This window comes from Peromyscus maniculatus, chromosome 14, assembly GCF_049852395.1.
Source record: "Peromyscus maniculatus bairdii isolate BWxNUB_F1_BW_parent chromosome 14, HU_Pman_BW_mat_3.1, whole genome shotgun sequence".
NCBI lineage: Eukaryota > Metazoa > Chordata > Mammalia > Rodentia > Cricetidae > Peromyscus > Peromyscus maniculatus.
Window position 1 is genome coordinate 90789866 of NC_134865.1, and position 16631 is coordinate 90806496.

Consider the following 16631-nt stretch of genomic DNA (forward strand, 5'->3'; position numbering starts at 1 on the left):
TAAACGGAGTTCCCTCCTTCCCCCACCCCTTACTCCTTCTGGGCTGGCCTGTCACGCCTTCTCAACACGCTAAAATCATTCAGAGGGGCTTGCAGGGAGAAACACGACATTTATGGTAAGCATCAGCCTTCAGAGAAAGAAAGCAGTTCATTAATTTACTTCACACTTACTTCAAAGTATGTGGATGTCCCTTACTCCCTTAATCGATAGATATGATGTGCAGTCAATACCCACACATGAAAAAAGGCTCAGAAATGCAAACTCGTGCATCACAAACATCAACCTCAACAGTGCAGGTGAAACACAAAACGATGAAGCTTGATTTGGACTTCAGCAAAACCAGGAGGATTTTTTTTTTTTTAAACATCTTCAGAAGCTGCAATACATTTGAGAACAGCAATGGAGAGAAAGAAACACACACACACACACACACACACACACACACACACACACAGAGAGAGAGAGAGAGAGAGAGAGAGAGAGAGAGAGAGAGAGAGAGAGATCTCCAAAGTCAAAACAAAGCAGTTCTCTCATGTAGTCACATTTTAATCAATTCCCCCTTAAAATTAGACCACTGAGAGTTTTCACGACCAGGTGAAATAGGAATTACTGTGGTTTTAAAACGCATGAATATTCAACAGGATTCCAAGGACTGGATTTCCCCTTATTTTGGTGTTGGCTTTTTTGTGGTTTAAGAAGTTCGGTTGTGGTGACTAGAGAACTGTAATGACATTTCTGACGGCAATTAATAATAAAAACAGCAAGCAAGTGACTAAAACGCAGCGAATCTGAAGTAAGTGCACATGATGACTGGAACACACTCATAGATGGTCTGCTGAAACCACAGACGCCTCCATAATGTAGCCCAAGCTTTGTCAAAAGCTCACCTCCCTTCTTACAAGAATGGAACCAACAGATTTCGGTCACTCTGATTTTTCTGTCAGAAAGGCACAGTGGGGTTTCCTGTGAAAACTTCTAAATTGGGTAAAATGCTCCTCAATTTCTCATCCAATGGGGGGAAAACACACCCCCTTTCACTCCCCTCACCATCTAATCCTTTTGTAATTTTACTGCACGCCACGGGGCAAACACACCTCCTCCAGGACATACACTTCCAAAGCCGAGTCCCACCTCGGAAAAGGGAGTAAGGGGTGACCAGATCAAAGTAATGATTCTAAGGCGCAGGTTCGCACATGCCCCACATCACCCTCCACACCCCCGCCTCCCCAACCTTTCAATCTTTCTGTTTGGTTGAAACATCAGGAAATGGAAGGTAAGCATCAAGATTTTCTTCAAAACTATACTGACAGACTCCAGGAAGCCAAGAAACAGAAAAAAATCACTCCATCTTTTATGTTCAAGGAGGCAGAGGAAGTTAGTAACTGAGGTAGGGTTTGGGAATATTTATTTTCCCGGCCTCACTCAACTTCGCAGTCAGTTTCTCCAGATCTTCAATCTCTTATGCTCGTACACTTTATTGTATTGTTCCTGTTCCCCACCCCCAGCTTTGGTGCGCGCGCGCACGCACACACCCCTCTTCCCTCTCGATCGCGCGCACTCAGGCGCGCACCCACTCTCCACCTACACTTAATACGCGCGCACGTCTCTCCCCACCCGGGATTGAACGCACTGTCGCTCCAGGCTCGCTAGGCTAGAGGGACTCAGTTACCTTACACACTTCCCAGCTCGATCCCCTGACCCTCTTTGTCACACACTCAGTTACCCCCTACACTCTCCCAGTGGTTGAAAGACCTTTGCTTGCCCCTGCTGGGCCACGTCCTTGCGACCCTGCCCCAGCCACCCCTCCGTTCGTTCTCTGCACTGCTCTCTCCGTGGTGGGTCACACTCGCGATCACTTTACACGCGCGCGCGCGCACACACACACACGCGCGCGCACACACACACACACACACACACACACACACACACACACACACACACACACTCTGCGACACTCGCACACCCCTCCCGCCGGCGCCGATGACCTCACGGCGCGCGCGCGGCGCGGCCCGGCGAGGCCGCAGATTGGTTGGCCGCGCCTCCGCGGCACTTCAAAGCCGGAGAGGGAGCTACAATTGTGGCGGAATGGGCGGAACTGATCATTGTATTGCACACCTCTAAAAAAAACACTGCCTCTGATTTATCAATATAAAAAAGATCCTCTGAGAGGAGGAGGGCGCTTCTGTGTGATGGCAACTTCACTTCTAGGGGTGAGTCTCAGGATCTTCTCTCGCTGGTTTAATTAGTTTCCTTTTATTACCGATCGGAGGGGGTTAAAGTCACCCCGGCCAGGCCACGGGCTATCAGTCTCTCTATTGAGAGCCCCCCCCCCCCAATACAAGTGAGTTTAGAGAAAAGAAAGAGGGGGGAGAGGAGGCAGAGCCACTTTTTTTTCAGCACAGGAAAGGTTCGTAGGGCATTGAGACCCGCCACCTCGCAGCGCCCGGCCGCTCCCTACCCGGGAGACTTGCGCGTAGCCCCTAATACACTCGACGATTTCGAGAGGGAACGCGAGAAAGTTTTCCCCTCCTGGGCATACTGCGGATTCTTCCCCTTCCCCTTAAAATTTTTTCCTCAGCCCGCCTTGTATTGCAGGTACGTTGAACTCATCTTATTTCTACCATTTTAGATGTACTAAGAAAGAAAGAAAGAAAGAAAGAAAGAAAGAAAGAAAGAAAGAAAGAAAGAAAGAAAGAAAGAAAGAAAGAAAGAAAGAAAGAAAGAAAGAAAGAAAGAAAACTAAAAGAAAGGTTGGAAAAGCGAGTAAGCCTTACAGTTCGGCCTCTTTGGGCCAGGGAGAAGCAACCAAGGATGGGTTGAGGGGGACCTGAACAGGATTTTCAAAGCTGTCTCCGGATTGCAGAGTAGCGATTTTTGAATGCAATCCAGTGATTTCCCCAGGTAGTACGGCAGAGGAAACTTCTCCCTCCCCAGTCTGGACTTTCTGTTCGTTTGATCAAAAGCGTCTAGGGCTTTGTGCACACGAGAGTGTTGTCTTAGGTGAGAATTCTTGTTAAACTCTTCTTTAGCGTGGCGCTTTGCTCCGGAATCAGACGCCCGCAGCCAAACTTGTCCCTTCCTGTAGAGTAGGAGGCAGCCGGGCGCCGGGGCAGCTGGGGGTGTCAGGTGAGTTGGTGGTGGCGTGCGGCAGCAAGAGAAGGGGAGCAGTGGGGCGTCTAGAGGCTACTAGGGGACTAATGCACATTTCTTTCCTCCCTCCCCCACCGGCCCTTTGCCCACCACCCCTCCCCCACCCTTCTTCTCCGCTTCGGGTCTCAGGAAGAACCGAGGTTGGGATCCACTCCTCTGGCCATGCTTGCTGCTACCTGTAATAAGATCGGCAGCCCCAGTCCGTCTCCCTCCTCCCTGTCGGACAGCTCTTCTTCCTTCGGTAAAGGCTTCCACCCCTGGAAACGCTCTTCGTCCTCCTCCTCCAGCAGCTGCAACGTAGTGGGTTCCAGTCTCTCCAGCTTCGGCGTGTCTGGGGCCTCCCGGAACGGCGGCTCGTCCTCGGCCGCAGCGGCGGCGGCGGCGGCGGCGGCAGCGGCCGCGGCCCTGGTGTCCGACTCATTTAGCTGCGGCGGCTCTCCCGGCTCCAGCGCCTTCTCCCTCACCTCCAGCAGCGCCGCCGCCGCGGCCGCAGCAGCGGCAGCCGCCGCCTCTAGCTCGCCCTTCGCCAACGACTACTCCGTGTTCCAGGCCCCGGGCGTCTCAGGGGGCAGCGGCGGCGGCGGCGGGGGTGGCGGCGGCGGCTCCGGGGCACACTCGCAGGACGGTTCCCATCAGCCGGTGTTCATCTCCAAGGTGCACACGTCGGTGGACGGGCTGCAGGGCATCTACCCACGCGTGGGCATGGCGCATCCGTACGAATCGTGGTTCAAGCCGTCGCACCCGGGCCTGGGCGCCGCGGGCGACGTGGGCTCCGCGGGCGCCTCCAGCTGGTGGGACGTGGGCGCTGGCTGGATCGACGTGCAGAACCCCAACGGGGCGGCTGCGCTGCCTGGCTCGCTGCACCCGGCCGCCGGGGGTCTTCAAACGTCGCTGCACTCGCCGCTCGGAGGCTATAACTCGGATTACTCGGGCCTGAGCCACTCGGCTTTCAGCAGTGGTGCCTCGTCTCACCTGCTCAGCCCGGCGGGCCAGCACCTCATGGACGGCTTCAAGCCGGTACTGCCCGGCTCCTACCCCGATTCGGCCCCGTCGCCGCTGGCCGGCGCGGGAAGCTCCATGCTGAGCGCGGGGCCCGCGGCGCCGCTGGGGGGCTCCCCACGCTCGTCGGCGCGCCGCTACTCTGGCCGTGCCACCTGCGATTGTCCCAACTGCCAGGAGGCTGAGCGGCTGGGCCCCGCGGGGGCGAGCCTGCGGCGCAAGGGGCTGCACAGCTGCCACATCCCCGGCTGCGGCAAGGTGTACGGCAAGACATCGCACCTGAAAGCGCACCTGCGCTGGCACACGGGCGAGCGGCCGTTCGTGTGCAACTGGCTGTTCTGCGGCAAGCGCTTCACGCGCTCTGACGAGCTGCAGCGGCACCTGCGGACCCACACGGGCGAGAAGCGCTTCGCCTGCCCGGTGTGCAACAAGCGCTTCATGCGCAGCGACCACCTGAGCAAGCACGTGAAGACGCACAGTGGCGGCGGCGGCTCGGCGGGCTCCAGCGGCGGCAAGAAAGGCAGCGACACCGATAGCGAGCACAGCGCGGCGGGCAGCCCGCCTTGCCACTCCCCCGAGCTGCTGCAGACCCCGGAACCCGGCCACCGCAACGGCCTGGAGTGACTGTCCCGCAGCCTCCCACCTGGGTCCTGTCTGGCTTGTATGCCTGGCCTGGGCTCCAGTGTCGGCTCACTGTCTCGCGCTCTCTCCCCGACTCCCTGTCCCTCTCTCCGGCTTCCCTCTCCTACTTTATTAAAGGGATGTGGACAGTAAGTAAGCACGCACCGGTGGCTGGAGCCCTGGCTCCCTCCTGCACGGTGACAGCGAGACTGGGCGCAGTGGGAACCCGCTCCTCCAGCTCCAGGCTGGCGGAACTTTGAGGGGGCAGAAGCCTCTGGAGTTAGGACAAGGATGAATGGGGTGTCTGGTAGACCCCCGGCCTCTGGGGCTGCGGAAAGCGCAGTGCTCAGCCAGCTTGAGCAGGAGCTGTGGAGAGGCAGAGGCTGGAGGTCAGGCAAGGCACCCCGGCCTGGACCCGCGAGCGCGCCCCTTGGGCGGCTGTCCCACTTTGAGCACTACCCTGCGCGCAGGCCTGCTGCACCCTGACCGGGTGAGCAGAATTTAGCTCTTCCAGCTCAGCTCTGCCTAGTTCTTTGTGCCCTGCGGGTGAACCGCTGCGAGTCCTGTGAAGGGGAATCAGTGCCGCTACCTTCTTTCATCTTTGTGACTTTTTTTTTTTAACTGAAAAACTGAGAGGAAAAAATAAACAAGCAACCTTCCTCTTAGCTTCCGGTTTAGATAATTTTCCTCTGCCTGTGAGCACGTCTTTCTCTCCAAACTGCTAATATTGATCCCAAAGTTATTTTGATCGCAGTAACTTATGGGGTGGGGGTGGGAGTGAGGGTAGGTGTCTTTTTCTTATGCAAAAATACCCCCTTTCCGGTGAGACCAGATTAACTATCTTGTTTGTCCTTTTCTACCTCGGTTCACCATTCCCGAACATAGTCTCCCAATCTTTTTTTTCCTGCCCTTTTGGTTTAGTCCAACAGTCAATTTATCTACTCTTTTTCTGTAAATTATTGCAAGTCATTGAATATCTTAGGATTAAACTTTTTTCTTTGTGATTTAAACTCAAGTGAAGAAGCTATCGTTTATTTCAGATGAGGTTGTAGTTTAAATGCCAAAAGAAGGAAATAGGAGATAAAATTAAAATTCTTTGTAAAATATATCTGAACCTAATGGTTTGTACAACTGGAAAATCGTTCTAGATTAGTTTCCCATTAAACACGACTCCGCCGGTGTGAGGTGTGAGGTACATTGTCCAGGAGACGATTTTGTATAGTATTTTTCTTGTACATTACTTCTGATAAATATTTGAAAATATATTGAAGTAAACTTGATTTTTTTTTTCTTTTTTTGTCAGAAGAAAATATTAAGAGTTATTGCTGAGGTTCTGATGAGCTGCAGGTTTTTTTGAACTCAATTCTGGAGGTGCAGAGCCACACACGCACTTTCCGGGCCTAGTTTTGCTCGAATATGAATTTAGATAGGTATCAAGCTGTAACTAAGACACTATTTGATAAATGTTGGATGACATTTAATTTAATGGCGCATGTACTTATTTGCATTTGCTGGCAGTTCAGGCGTAGTTAAAGTGAGAGTTCTCCTATACTTCATAATAACCGGGTCTGCCAAACCCATGTATTAAATAAATTGTCCAAGTGATACTCGACTAACTTTGGCCTTTGTGTATTTCCTGAAGGTGATATTGTTAACTGTTGACAAACACTCCTGACACTACATTTAAGTGTTGTTTGCAGAGTCTGCAAACTAACTATTCATTGTAATGTTGAAATAATTTGGATATTTCACATTGAAATGAAAAGCCTTTCTCTGGAACATTTTAGACTTGCATTTTAAATGCATGAAATGTAATTGATTTATTTGTAATATTTTAAATGGTATTAATAAACTCAGATAAAAGACTAGGTCAGTTAATTTGTATTTTTTTCCCCTTTTAAAAGTATGGGCATTTGCATTTTATCTTCAGTTTTAATGTCTAATTTAAACAAATATGACCCTGGTTTTTTTTTTTTTTGGTAATATTTAAATATTTGCCTTTAAGATAATATGTAGATGGAAGGTCTATTTGGCAAAGCTGTGTTTTCTTTGTTTACCAAGATAAAGATTATAGAGTCTAAGATATGTAATTAATTATTTACCATTAGATTTAGCTCATAGCATCAGGATTTATTGACCTCTTAAAACTTTCGAAGTAATTCACCAAACAATTCAAAGAAATTTCATGTTGTTGCTTCCTTCTCAGTCTTTAGAAGGCCTCAGGTTGTTGGCCCTTGATTGCATTTAGTATTTAAAAGGCCGAGACTTAACATGAAAGATCAATACATCTAAAATAAAAGCTTCATTTAGGGATAACTTCTGTTGTTAGGAGGCAGAGGAGGTCAAGCTAACAAAAGCTTGTTTTTTGGCATTCTGTGTCTTAGCTAAAGATTCTGCAGAGGTAAATATCAGTAGATTCCTGTTGAAATGAGTTATCTGTTCTTTAAAAGTCTCTAAACAGCCACCAAAGAAAAGGAAGGTTAAACCTTAATCTATCTACGAGGCTATTGTTCAAAGGTGTCAATGATGCCAATAAAAAACATTGTCTTGTTATGTCTAAGTGCATTTAAGCAATGAGTGTTCCTTGAGCCATACTTTGAAACATAATATACTTTAAATGTTGATTGATGTTATATCAAACTATTTCACTATTAGATTAATATTATTTTGAATCAAACTGAATAAAAAGTTAGTGTGTTGAGATTCTATTAAGTTTAGCTTCTTTCTTTCTGTTTGCATGCTCCTCACACTCAGTTCAGTCTTGGTAATCATCTTGAATTGAAAATTTTTCATTGAAATGTATGTAAAGAATCAAGAAACAAATGACAAATGCAGGGGATTATAAATATATATAAAGTCTGGCCATAAGTGATCAGATTTGTAGTTCAATATGTTGTGTAATAAGACTGTTGGTGCCCAATCAGCAGACAGTCTTCATCCAGCTGTCCGCTCTATACTCACAATCAAGCAGTTATGGTTGTAGATAAACAAGTTATTTTGATATTTTGGAATACTGTGGCTCTAAGAAATGGTTACTAAGAAAAATAAAATAGTTTCTGTCACTTTTTTCCTAGGCATAATGCAGAACACAGTTTAAGTGTTTCTTTTTTGTTGAAACTTGCAGCAGCTGGGGGATGCGGAGAGGCCAGTTCTACAGTTAATGTAGAGGCAGGTAAGAGGACAGCTGCTTGGTGCATTCATAAGAATGAATATTTGATTTGAGAGTTGGATTGTCTGGGGAATGATTTCTCTGAGGTGCAGAAAGCAGGACTTACTTTTGTCTTGTAGGTGTGCAAACTTTCACTTTCTTCGGCTTCCCTCAGTCTAGCTCAGCTTTAGTTTAGTTTAGTTTTGTTTTATGGGCATGGAGCAGTATTTCTAACTTTGTTTAACACAGGGTGGGTAGAGAGTCCCCTTTGGAGGCTGAACATCATGTCTCTTTGGGGAGTGAGGGAAACGAAACACAAAAGGGAGTCTCTTCTGTGTACTCTGATAATGGCTAGAAACTCACTCCCGTGAAGCCAGAGTGGCTGTCACTTTGAACCAAAGGACAAGCTTCCGGGCTTGCAGATCAAGGTAGAGTCAAACTAGCTGTTGACCCAGAGGTCAGGCCTGCATGTATCAGCCCATCCTCCCGAGACCGGGAAGGCACTGCCCCCCTCCCCAAGGGCTGGTGCTATCCAGCCCTCCCAGTTCCTCCCTCAGCCCTTCCCCAAGCTTGAGTCTGAACTTCCCCATCTTGCTTTTTCCCTGGCTTCTTTATCACCTTTTTAGATGAGCTTGTTCACTTAGGTATGTGACTGATTTGGTGAAGCTGGACTGTCAGCTAAGATATGTTATGCAGGAAAGCTAATTTAAATCAGTGTGATAGTTGGTCTCCCACAGGAGAGATACTGGAGAACGTTCCTTGGTAGGCTGTCCAGTTCCCCTAGTCTTGGCATAACTTCTCAACTGGGCTCCTTAGCTAGGGAACCTACAGCTAAGCGCAGAAGCAGGCAATGAGCAGGGATTCCTGCTTCTTAAGAAGACTGGTCTACCATTCACATTGTTGTGTCCCGGGGAATCTTTTCGTCAGGTTACTGAATGGAAAAATTTATTGAAAATAAATGTTTTATATGTTATAGAAGATTATCTCACAAGTCAGAGGATGGGGAGGGGGGCTGGTAAATTAAAGCAAAAACATATAGGGAAAAACTGTAGATTTAAATATCCCCAGACTGCCTAAGATAGCAGAGATAAATTTTACCCATTTTTTTTTTCACAGAAATGAGGTATTGATTTGATCCCAGTATTTTTGAATAAAGAATGGTTTTAAAATTTTCTGCCTTAAAAAAAAAAGCTTGCGTCCAAGCAGGCATTTCTATTTCATCCCCCACTCTGCCTCCATCACTAAAATAACTACAGTTTCCGATTCTCTATTTTTTTGCGCTCCCCCCCCCCCCCATTCCCCGATCGCCACCTCCACGATTCTCTTCCAAAATAGCCTTAAAATTCTATGACTGACTTTGGAGGTGTTGTGTAAGAGGGTAATGCAGTACTCTTCGGATTCATGCCGCAGTTCTCTGAGGTCATCCTCCAAAGGCTTTTGCACAATGGTTGCTGTTATTTAAAAACTAAGATGCAGGGCTTGCTTGCGCCCTTATTTCCTGCTTCCGGATTAGGGGAAAGCCTGTAATCCCTGGGTGTCCTGGACCTCAGCCCCCTGGTTCCTGGGGAAGAGCGAGAGGCCACCCTGGGAACTGAACTGCTGCTTCAGGAGGGAGGGAAGGAGTCTATTTTATTTTAGTCCCTGGACGCGTGTTTAATTTAATTTAATTTTCTTTGGGATCTCTTGGCGGCAGGGAAACAGCCTTCTACATTGGCTTTGGTTCCTAAGGAGAGTCGAGACTCCTAGAACCCTAGGGACAGCGAGGAGGGCTTGGAGTCACCTAACCCTAGGCATAATGCGTTCATTACAAACATGTCCCTTAACGTTAGTTTTAAAGCTATCTTTTAAAGCTCGTATACTTGGGTTCTTGTTTGAAATCCACTTCCCAGTCTGGCTGCTCAGGCCGTAAGTTCTGCTGAAGGCTCACTGAAGTGAGTGACCCGTGCTTTGCTGAGGTGCCCACTCCGGCCCCTAGTTTCTACGGTTCTCTGAAAACCAACCAGTGGAGCCGGGGAGGAGTTCCCAGCCCTTCTCTCCACCACCCAAGGCTCGGAGCGCTTGGCCTCTTCCGTGTGCAGGCAGCTGTCGGGAAGATTCCCCAGCCGCCCCGGGAAGGCTGCACTGGCGCCGGCGGCTCTGGGGTAGCAGTGGAAGCCTAGGGTGTCGGTGGCCGTTCTGCCGGGACCCTCGGCTCCCGGCGCACACAAAGGCTCCGCGGCCGCCTAAGCCTTCTGTGCGGACAGCGAGCGCCACCCTGTGCCCCGAGGCCGCTCTGCAGAGCCGGGCCTGCAGCTCTCCAGTCTGATCTTGGGCTCCAGCATCACCCCACTCCCCACATGAAAACCGCACTGCCACTAAGTATGGCTCAATGAGAAAGTTTGCTGCACTTTTTTGGCTTTAGGAATCGGTTTAGCCGTCCAGGAGAGAAAAGATTTGGTAGGAAGGTACAGACTCATGGTACCTTGAGCAGAACTAAACTTTTCTTAAAGCCTTGTGCCTAAAACTCAACCACCTCTTTATTTCTTGCTTTTTCTCTCTCTGCTCTCCCACTTCTATTCTTTAGGCCTCTCGGTGCCAGGGTGGGGGTGGGGGGCGGGGAACGCTACCAATCTTCTTCAGGCTATATCTTGGTGATATTTGAAAGGACCTGGGAGAGGAAGATCAACTGCTTTGAAAGAGCACTCTAAAGGTCTTCATTTGGAGAATGTATCTGCAGCGTGCAAGCTGTCTGAGGAACGGGGCTGGCATTTAGCAAAACTCTTCCCACCCTGAACTCTAGTAGGCTTCTCTAGGCCCTAGGCCAACAGATAACTGGGATCCACTTTGTATCCTTGAGATTGGTCAAGGATCAAATTTGGCCATTATTGATGGCTCACAAGCACGATCTGTACTGGTGTGAGGTACTCTCAGACTGAGGCCTGGCAGAAACTCTTCTTAAGCACTAACAGGGCACTCTCGGGGATGCACACCTGTGCAAGACAGGGCTTTCAAAGTTACTCCTGAATTTAAAACCCTTATTTCCAGTGACTCCACACTTATAGTGGGGAAGGAAAGAGGTTCTTTATTTGGTGTGTGGAAGGCAAAGCAAAGCGCTGGCAGCGGCGGTACAAGTAATGTGGCCACCAGCAGCTCTAGAACATAATTGACAAGTCCCCCTACGGAGCACCAGCCTCCTCCCTAAAACCAGCTGGTGATGCAAGCCCTCCCACCCCCAGTCCGGAAAGCCAGGAAGCACTGGAATGCGTTCTCTCACCCTATTGTGCCTAGGTGTCGCAAACCACTGAAGGACAGAGCTTCCTGCTTTGATCTCATGGCCCTGCCATTCTGTAGCACAGAGGGGTGAGTTTAAATTAAATTTCTTTCTCTGCTGATAAGTTCTAATGGGCCTCAGAAGGTGAATAATTATGCAGTAACATTTCATGGGTTGTTGGAGTGGGAATTCCCACTGCGCTGTCACCAGGAACAGAATGCTCAATGCTAAATGAAGCTTCGCAAGTAAGCCACAAGTGTCTTTCAAATCCCCCTGCCGATAATCCAGGCCATTTCTACTTTTATCTTTCTAGCCTCAGCTAAGCAGTGTCATTTTTCCCCCCTTACATTCAAGTTTTTTAGTTTGTGTGTGTGTGTGTGAGACTTTAAAAAAATATTGGAAACAATCAATACTTAAAAGATTGTATTTTTGAGGATAAAAAACTGTTTTTGATGATTAAACCATGGCAAACACATGACATTGGCAGAAGCTGGGGCAGTGTTCTGGAAAAAGGAACATAGACCTAGGCTGAAGAGCTAACTGAGATTTGCCCTCACATACTAGGTTCGGGTCTAGCCCTCTTGACTTTTAGTGAACCAGTGTGGTGTTGCTGTTGTTTGTTTTTTGATTGCAGAAAGAGTCAGGCCTGGAACAGCTGACTTTTTTAAGAGGTGATCTGATCACTAGTGTTTTGAATCTACCTAGTTCTGCACCCACACAGTTTAGAAATGGGCTCTTCACAAGAGAAGGTTGAAAGGAAAAATGCCTTTGCTGTTCCATGCTATTTAGCTGAGGAGGACTAAATCTTTGAGATTTTAATTTACATTTAATCTTCTGCCAAGCTTATTAAGAATTGTCAATTTACAGTTTGGACACTGTAAATGTAGCATGGCTGTTTAATATCAAAAGGAAATCAGATCTTGAGCCTAAAAATAAAAGAACTCTAAATTTGCCATTTAAAGCACAACAAAGGCTTTCTTGCTTTTTATTATTATTATTATTATTATTATTATTATTATTATTATTATTATTAAGAAAATTCCTTGTTCTTCGTTCACACCAGTGCTTCATTCCACACCGTTTTCCTTGTTTAGTTTCCTTTCTTTAAGTTTCTTCTCTTAAATGAATTGAACTCCCTCCCACAAGCTTAAAGATTTCTAAATCAACACATAGAAATCGGAGCCTGCTTATCAAGTTTTCGCTCCTCTCCTGGCAACCCGTTTGAAAGGGCCCAAACAATGAGTTGATTTACATTATGCTCACTTCACCCTGAACTCTGTGCGAATGCTGGAAACTTTCAATAATTCACCTTGGGTTATCTTTATGTCTGTGGGGAAACCAATCTTCCAGCTTTCAAGTTTTTGGCCACTCCATTTTAAATCCTGAAACAGAAGAAAGAAAGTAGATGGTCTCCCCCTCCCCAGAGTTCAAGTAATTGTCTAGTTGAACTGAAAGTAAAGGATTTGTGCTGCCCAATTTTGCACCCCATTTAATGCCCCTAATTATACAGGGACCCTGTCGCCGGGTTTCCCATCCCTTCAGGAAGCTGTGTCCTTGCTTACATGCTGACGGTGCTTCCTATCCCTTGCATACCTGTCCCTTATTTCAGCCCTCCCCCTCTTCCTAAGCAGGTTCTTTCCCCATTCAATTTAGCCAACAATGGCCTTTGTAAGGGAAAAGACTTTGTGGCTGGTGGAAATGTATTTAAAATACATTTTCATTGATTTAGTGGCATTTTAACAAGATTGTTGAGTTATATATACTCTTAACTTTTGTTACATATGTGAACTCTTCGTCTGGGGGAAAATACTCTTTATAGCATTATGTCTCCCCTCAACTTTAATTAAACGAGCTGTAAGGGGTTATAATTTACCAACCTTTATACTTTCAGGTAAAGTAAGTTGGTGTATTTCTTCCAAAGAATAACTATTTTACTTCAAACTTTGCCAGTTAAGTTTGGGTAAGGTACACACATACACACTTTTCATGTCCCCAGTATTGACATATTTTAGACAATATCATAGTTAAGTATTGTATTAATGACTGGAGAGCAATAAAGCCACTTAACAAATATTTTGAGAACAGAGCATTGTGCGTTCTTCTGCTATATACACTTATAGGAGGCATGACATGCTTTCTTTAGTATGTAATTATTAAATGAAATGTGTTGTCGGTGACATGTGTTTACTTGTGTGTTTTAGTATGAATACCGTGAAAGTCAGATTTAGCAAAGTTTTTCCATTCTTAAAATTCTAACTTGTTTTGTAGGGAGGTTACTTTCATAAAGGTGGTGGTAGATGATTCCTAGTAGAAGAGAAATGATCTTACCTCTGTGACTTCTTTAGTTAGTCTATGTTCTGAAAGCATGGGTATTTTAAAATTAAAGGTCAGCTAATGGCTATGGGATCTTAGGTAGTATTCAGAGTTTCCCTCCTCCATTGCCTTAGCCAATAATTTTAAGAAAATATATCTAGTTTAATTCTATGTGTGAACAGCCAGATTAAAAACAATCTGTCAGTATTCCTTTCTTTCTTTCTTTCTTTCTTTCTTTCTTTCTTTCTTTCTTTCTTTCTTTCTTTCTTTCTTTCTTTCTTTCTGTCTTTCTTTCTCTTTCTTTCTTTTTCTTCTTCTTTCTTCCTTTACTTTTTCTTCTTCAAGGAAGGGGTTTCTTACTGTCCTGGATCTCACTCTATAGACCAGGTTGGCCTCAAACTCAGAGATCTGCCTGTCTCTGCTTCCCAAGTTCTGGAATTAAAGGTATATGCTATAACCACCTGGCTATGGCCAGTATTCTTACTTCAAACAATTAAATGTACCTTTTTAGCAGTATTCTATTTATAATCTATACCTTAAAATTTTTATACTTTGAAATGACTTTCTTGTTTTCCTTAATATAGTAATTTAAAATACAAATAATTTAGTGATTTCACTTATTTCTCTCCTTATTTTCTGACTTAATTTTTAGGCTATGTTTGTTTTGGAAATTGAGTTTGTCAGAGTACAAAAAGATTTAAAAGTTGGGGCATTCTCTTTCTTCTGTCTGTCGTCTGTCTGTCTCTCTTTCTCTCAGTACAGATAAGTATGCCTCTTAGATTTAAAAAATTGTATGCATTTTTGTCTTGTTTAATTAAGTTTATAGCAAAAAGGAAAAAATCTTTTAGTTAGAATATCTTTTCATATAACTAGACTTGCCAGGTAAAATATTAGATAACCAGTTAAATTTGAATTTCAGGCTAACAGAAAATACTTTAAAAATATAAATGTACCTCCCACAAAATTTGGATCATATTTATACTAAAGTTTTTCAATGGGCCTTTTTAAAGATAAAAATTTAATGGAAGCCTCAATTTTCTATTTTGCTTTTTAAAAACTAATTTTTAAAATAAAAATAAAATTATATCATTTTTCCCCCACTCTCTTTTCAACTCTCCCCATGTCTATCCTCACTTCCCTGCCACACTCCTCAATTTCCTGACCTCTTTTTCTTTAGTTGTTATTGTTTATATAGATATGCATGTTAGGGAGGCACTCTACCAGACATATCGCTGGGCCTGATATTTAAACTTCTGATAATTTTTTTTAGGACTCTAGAAAAGTACAGATTACTGTAGAATAAGAACATTATAAAGTGCCTTGGTGGTGTCACATGCCTACAATTCCAGTACTTGGGAGGCAAAGGCAGGCAGATGTCTGTGAGTTCAAGGCTAGCCTGGTCTACAGATCGAGTTCTAGGACAGTCAGGACTGTTACACAGAGAAACTCTGTCTGGAAAACCAAAGGGGAAAAAAAGTGCCCAGGTATAAATGACTACATTACTCTCCTAAGGAAGACAAAGCAGTTTATACTCCAACAGACAGTGGCTGAATCAGCCTCAGGTCATACCATTGTGGAATTACACACACACACACACACACACACACACACACACACACACACACACACACATACACACACACACACACACACACACACACACACACACACACACACACACACACACACACACACACACGTGTGCCAGAGAGAGAGAGAGAGAGAGAGAGAGAGAGAGAACGGCTGTTGCTTTAATAAGAAAGAAATCATTCTTCTTCTTTCTCTTCTTCCTCATCTTCATTTTGAGATGGTCTCATGTATCCCAGGCTAGCTGAAACTCACCTGCAGTTGAGGGAGGATTCCTGGATTTTTTCCCCTCCCTCTCTCCCTCCCTCCCTCCCTCCCTCCTCCCTTCCTTCCTTCCCTTTCTTTTGAGACAGGCAGGGCTTCTTTGCATAGCCCTAGGTATCCTGGAACTTACTTTGTTGACCAGGCTGGCCTCAAACTCAGAGATCTGTCTGCCTCTGCCTCCCAAGTGCTGGGACTAAAGGTGTGAGCCACCATAGCCTGGCTCAGAGTCTTAACTCTGTGCTTTGAGGGGAGGAAATACAAGTTGGTGAGTTCATTGGTCATAGATGTTTCTAGAATATGGCCTCAGGGGGAGCAGAGACAACTTTATGTCATGTTTTCTTGCTTGCTTGTTCTCTCTCTCTCTCTCTCTCTCTCTCTCTCTCTCTCTCTCTCTCTCTCTCTCTCTCTCTCTCTCTCTCTCCCTTTTTTCCCATCCCTCATCACCCCTCTTTCTTTATTGCCTTCCTTTTTTTCCACAAAGATCTACCTACCTCTGCCTCCTGAATGCTGAGATTAAAGGTGTGTGCCACCATATCTTCTTTCTTCCTCCTTTCCTTTCTACCTTTTCTTACACTGAGTCCCAGAATGGCCCTGCACTCATGGCAATCCTCTTGCCTCAGCATCCACATATTGGATTACAGGAGTGTGCTACCACACCCAACTTATGATGATGTTTTAAATGTTATGTTTGTTTTTGTTCAGAAACATAAATTCAATCAGCAAATGCTGAGTGCCTCCTTGTGTTCATTTGAATTATTAAAAATAAGTCTGAGTATAGTGATGATGAGTGAGTCAGTCATAATTCCAGAACATAGAATCATAAAAGAAAACTGAAACTATCCTTGTGTTCTTACTTTAGGGAAAATAAAGTCTTTGTTTGAAAAGTAAATCACACCCCCCCATCACCCTGCTGTTATGTCACTACAATTAACTATTTAAAAATGATTAGGAATTACAGTTTGTCATCTTACAATGCTTTAAAGTATCTTAAAATAGTGTAAACTTTAATCTCTGGGTATACATGTATTTACTCAGAATTCAGTATCTGTTTTTGTTTAAAACTGTTATGAAAATAGAGGTTAGTTTGTCCTTATAGTTACTGATTATTTCATATTCTCTGTGTTTAAAAAAATCAAGAACTCAGTAATGCTATTCATTGGACTTTCAGGAAAGTGGCAGATTTTTTTCTGTTTTAACTGCACGTGAATTCACAATACACTGAAGAGACTAAAACTGGAGAAAAGAATCGCTATCTTTTTAAAACTTTGAGGGCTGGTGAGATGTCTCAGCTTGTGGGTA

The 16631-nt window shown here is 45.4% G+C and overlaps 1 protein-coding gene across 1 annotated transcript; it reads left to right on the forward strand.

Annotated features, from left to right (window-relative positions):
* The first annotated feature begins 2083 nt into the window (after positions 1 to 2083).
* On the forward strand, positions 2084 to 6382 carry Sp8 (Sp8 transcription factor). The gene is made up of 2 exons (XM_006988290.4): positions 2084 to 2210; positions 3280 to 6382. The coding sequence occupies exons 1-2, from the start codon at positions 2190 to 2192 to the stop codon at positions 4771 to 4773; spliced, it is 1515 nt and encodes a 504-aa protein (XP_006988352.1). The 5' UTR covers positions 2084 to 2189; the 3' UTR covers positions 4774 to 6382.
* Positions 6383 to 16631: the final 10249 nt, after the last annotated feature.

Excerpts from the sequence above, each read along its gene's own strand:
- Sp8 (XM_006988290.4), top strand. The coding sequence starts at position 2,190 with ATGGCAACTTCACTTCTAGGG. Across the intron at positions 2,211-3,279 it reads TGGCAACTTCACTTCTAGGG|GAAGAACCGAGGTTGGGATC; the intron begins GTGAGTCTCAGG and ends TTCGGGTCTCAG.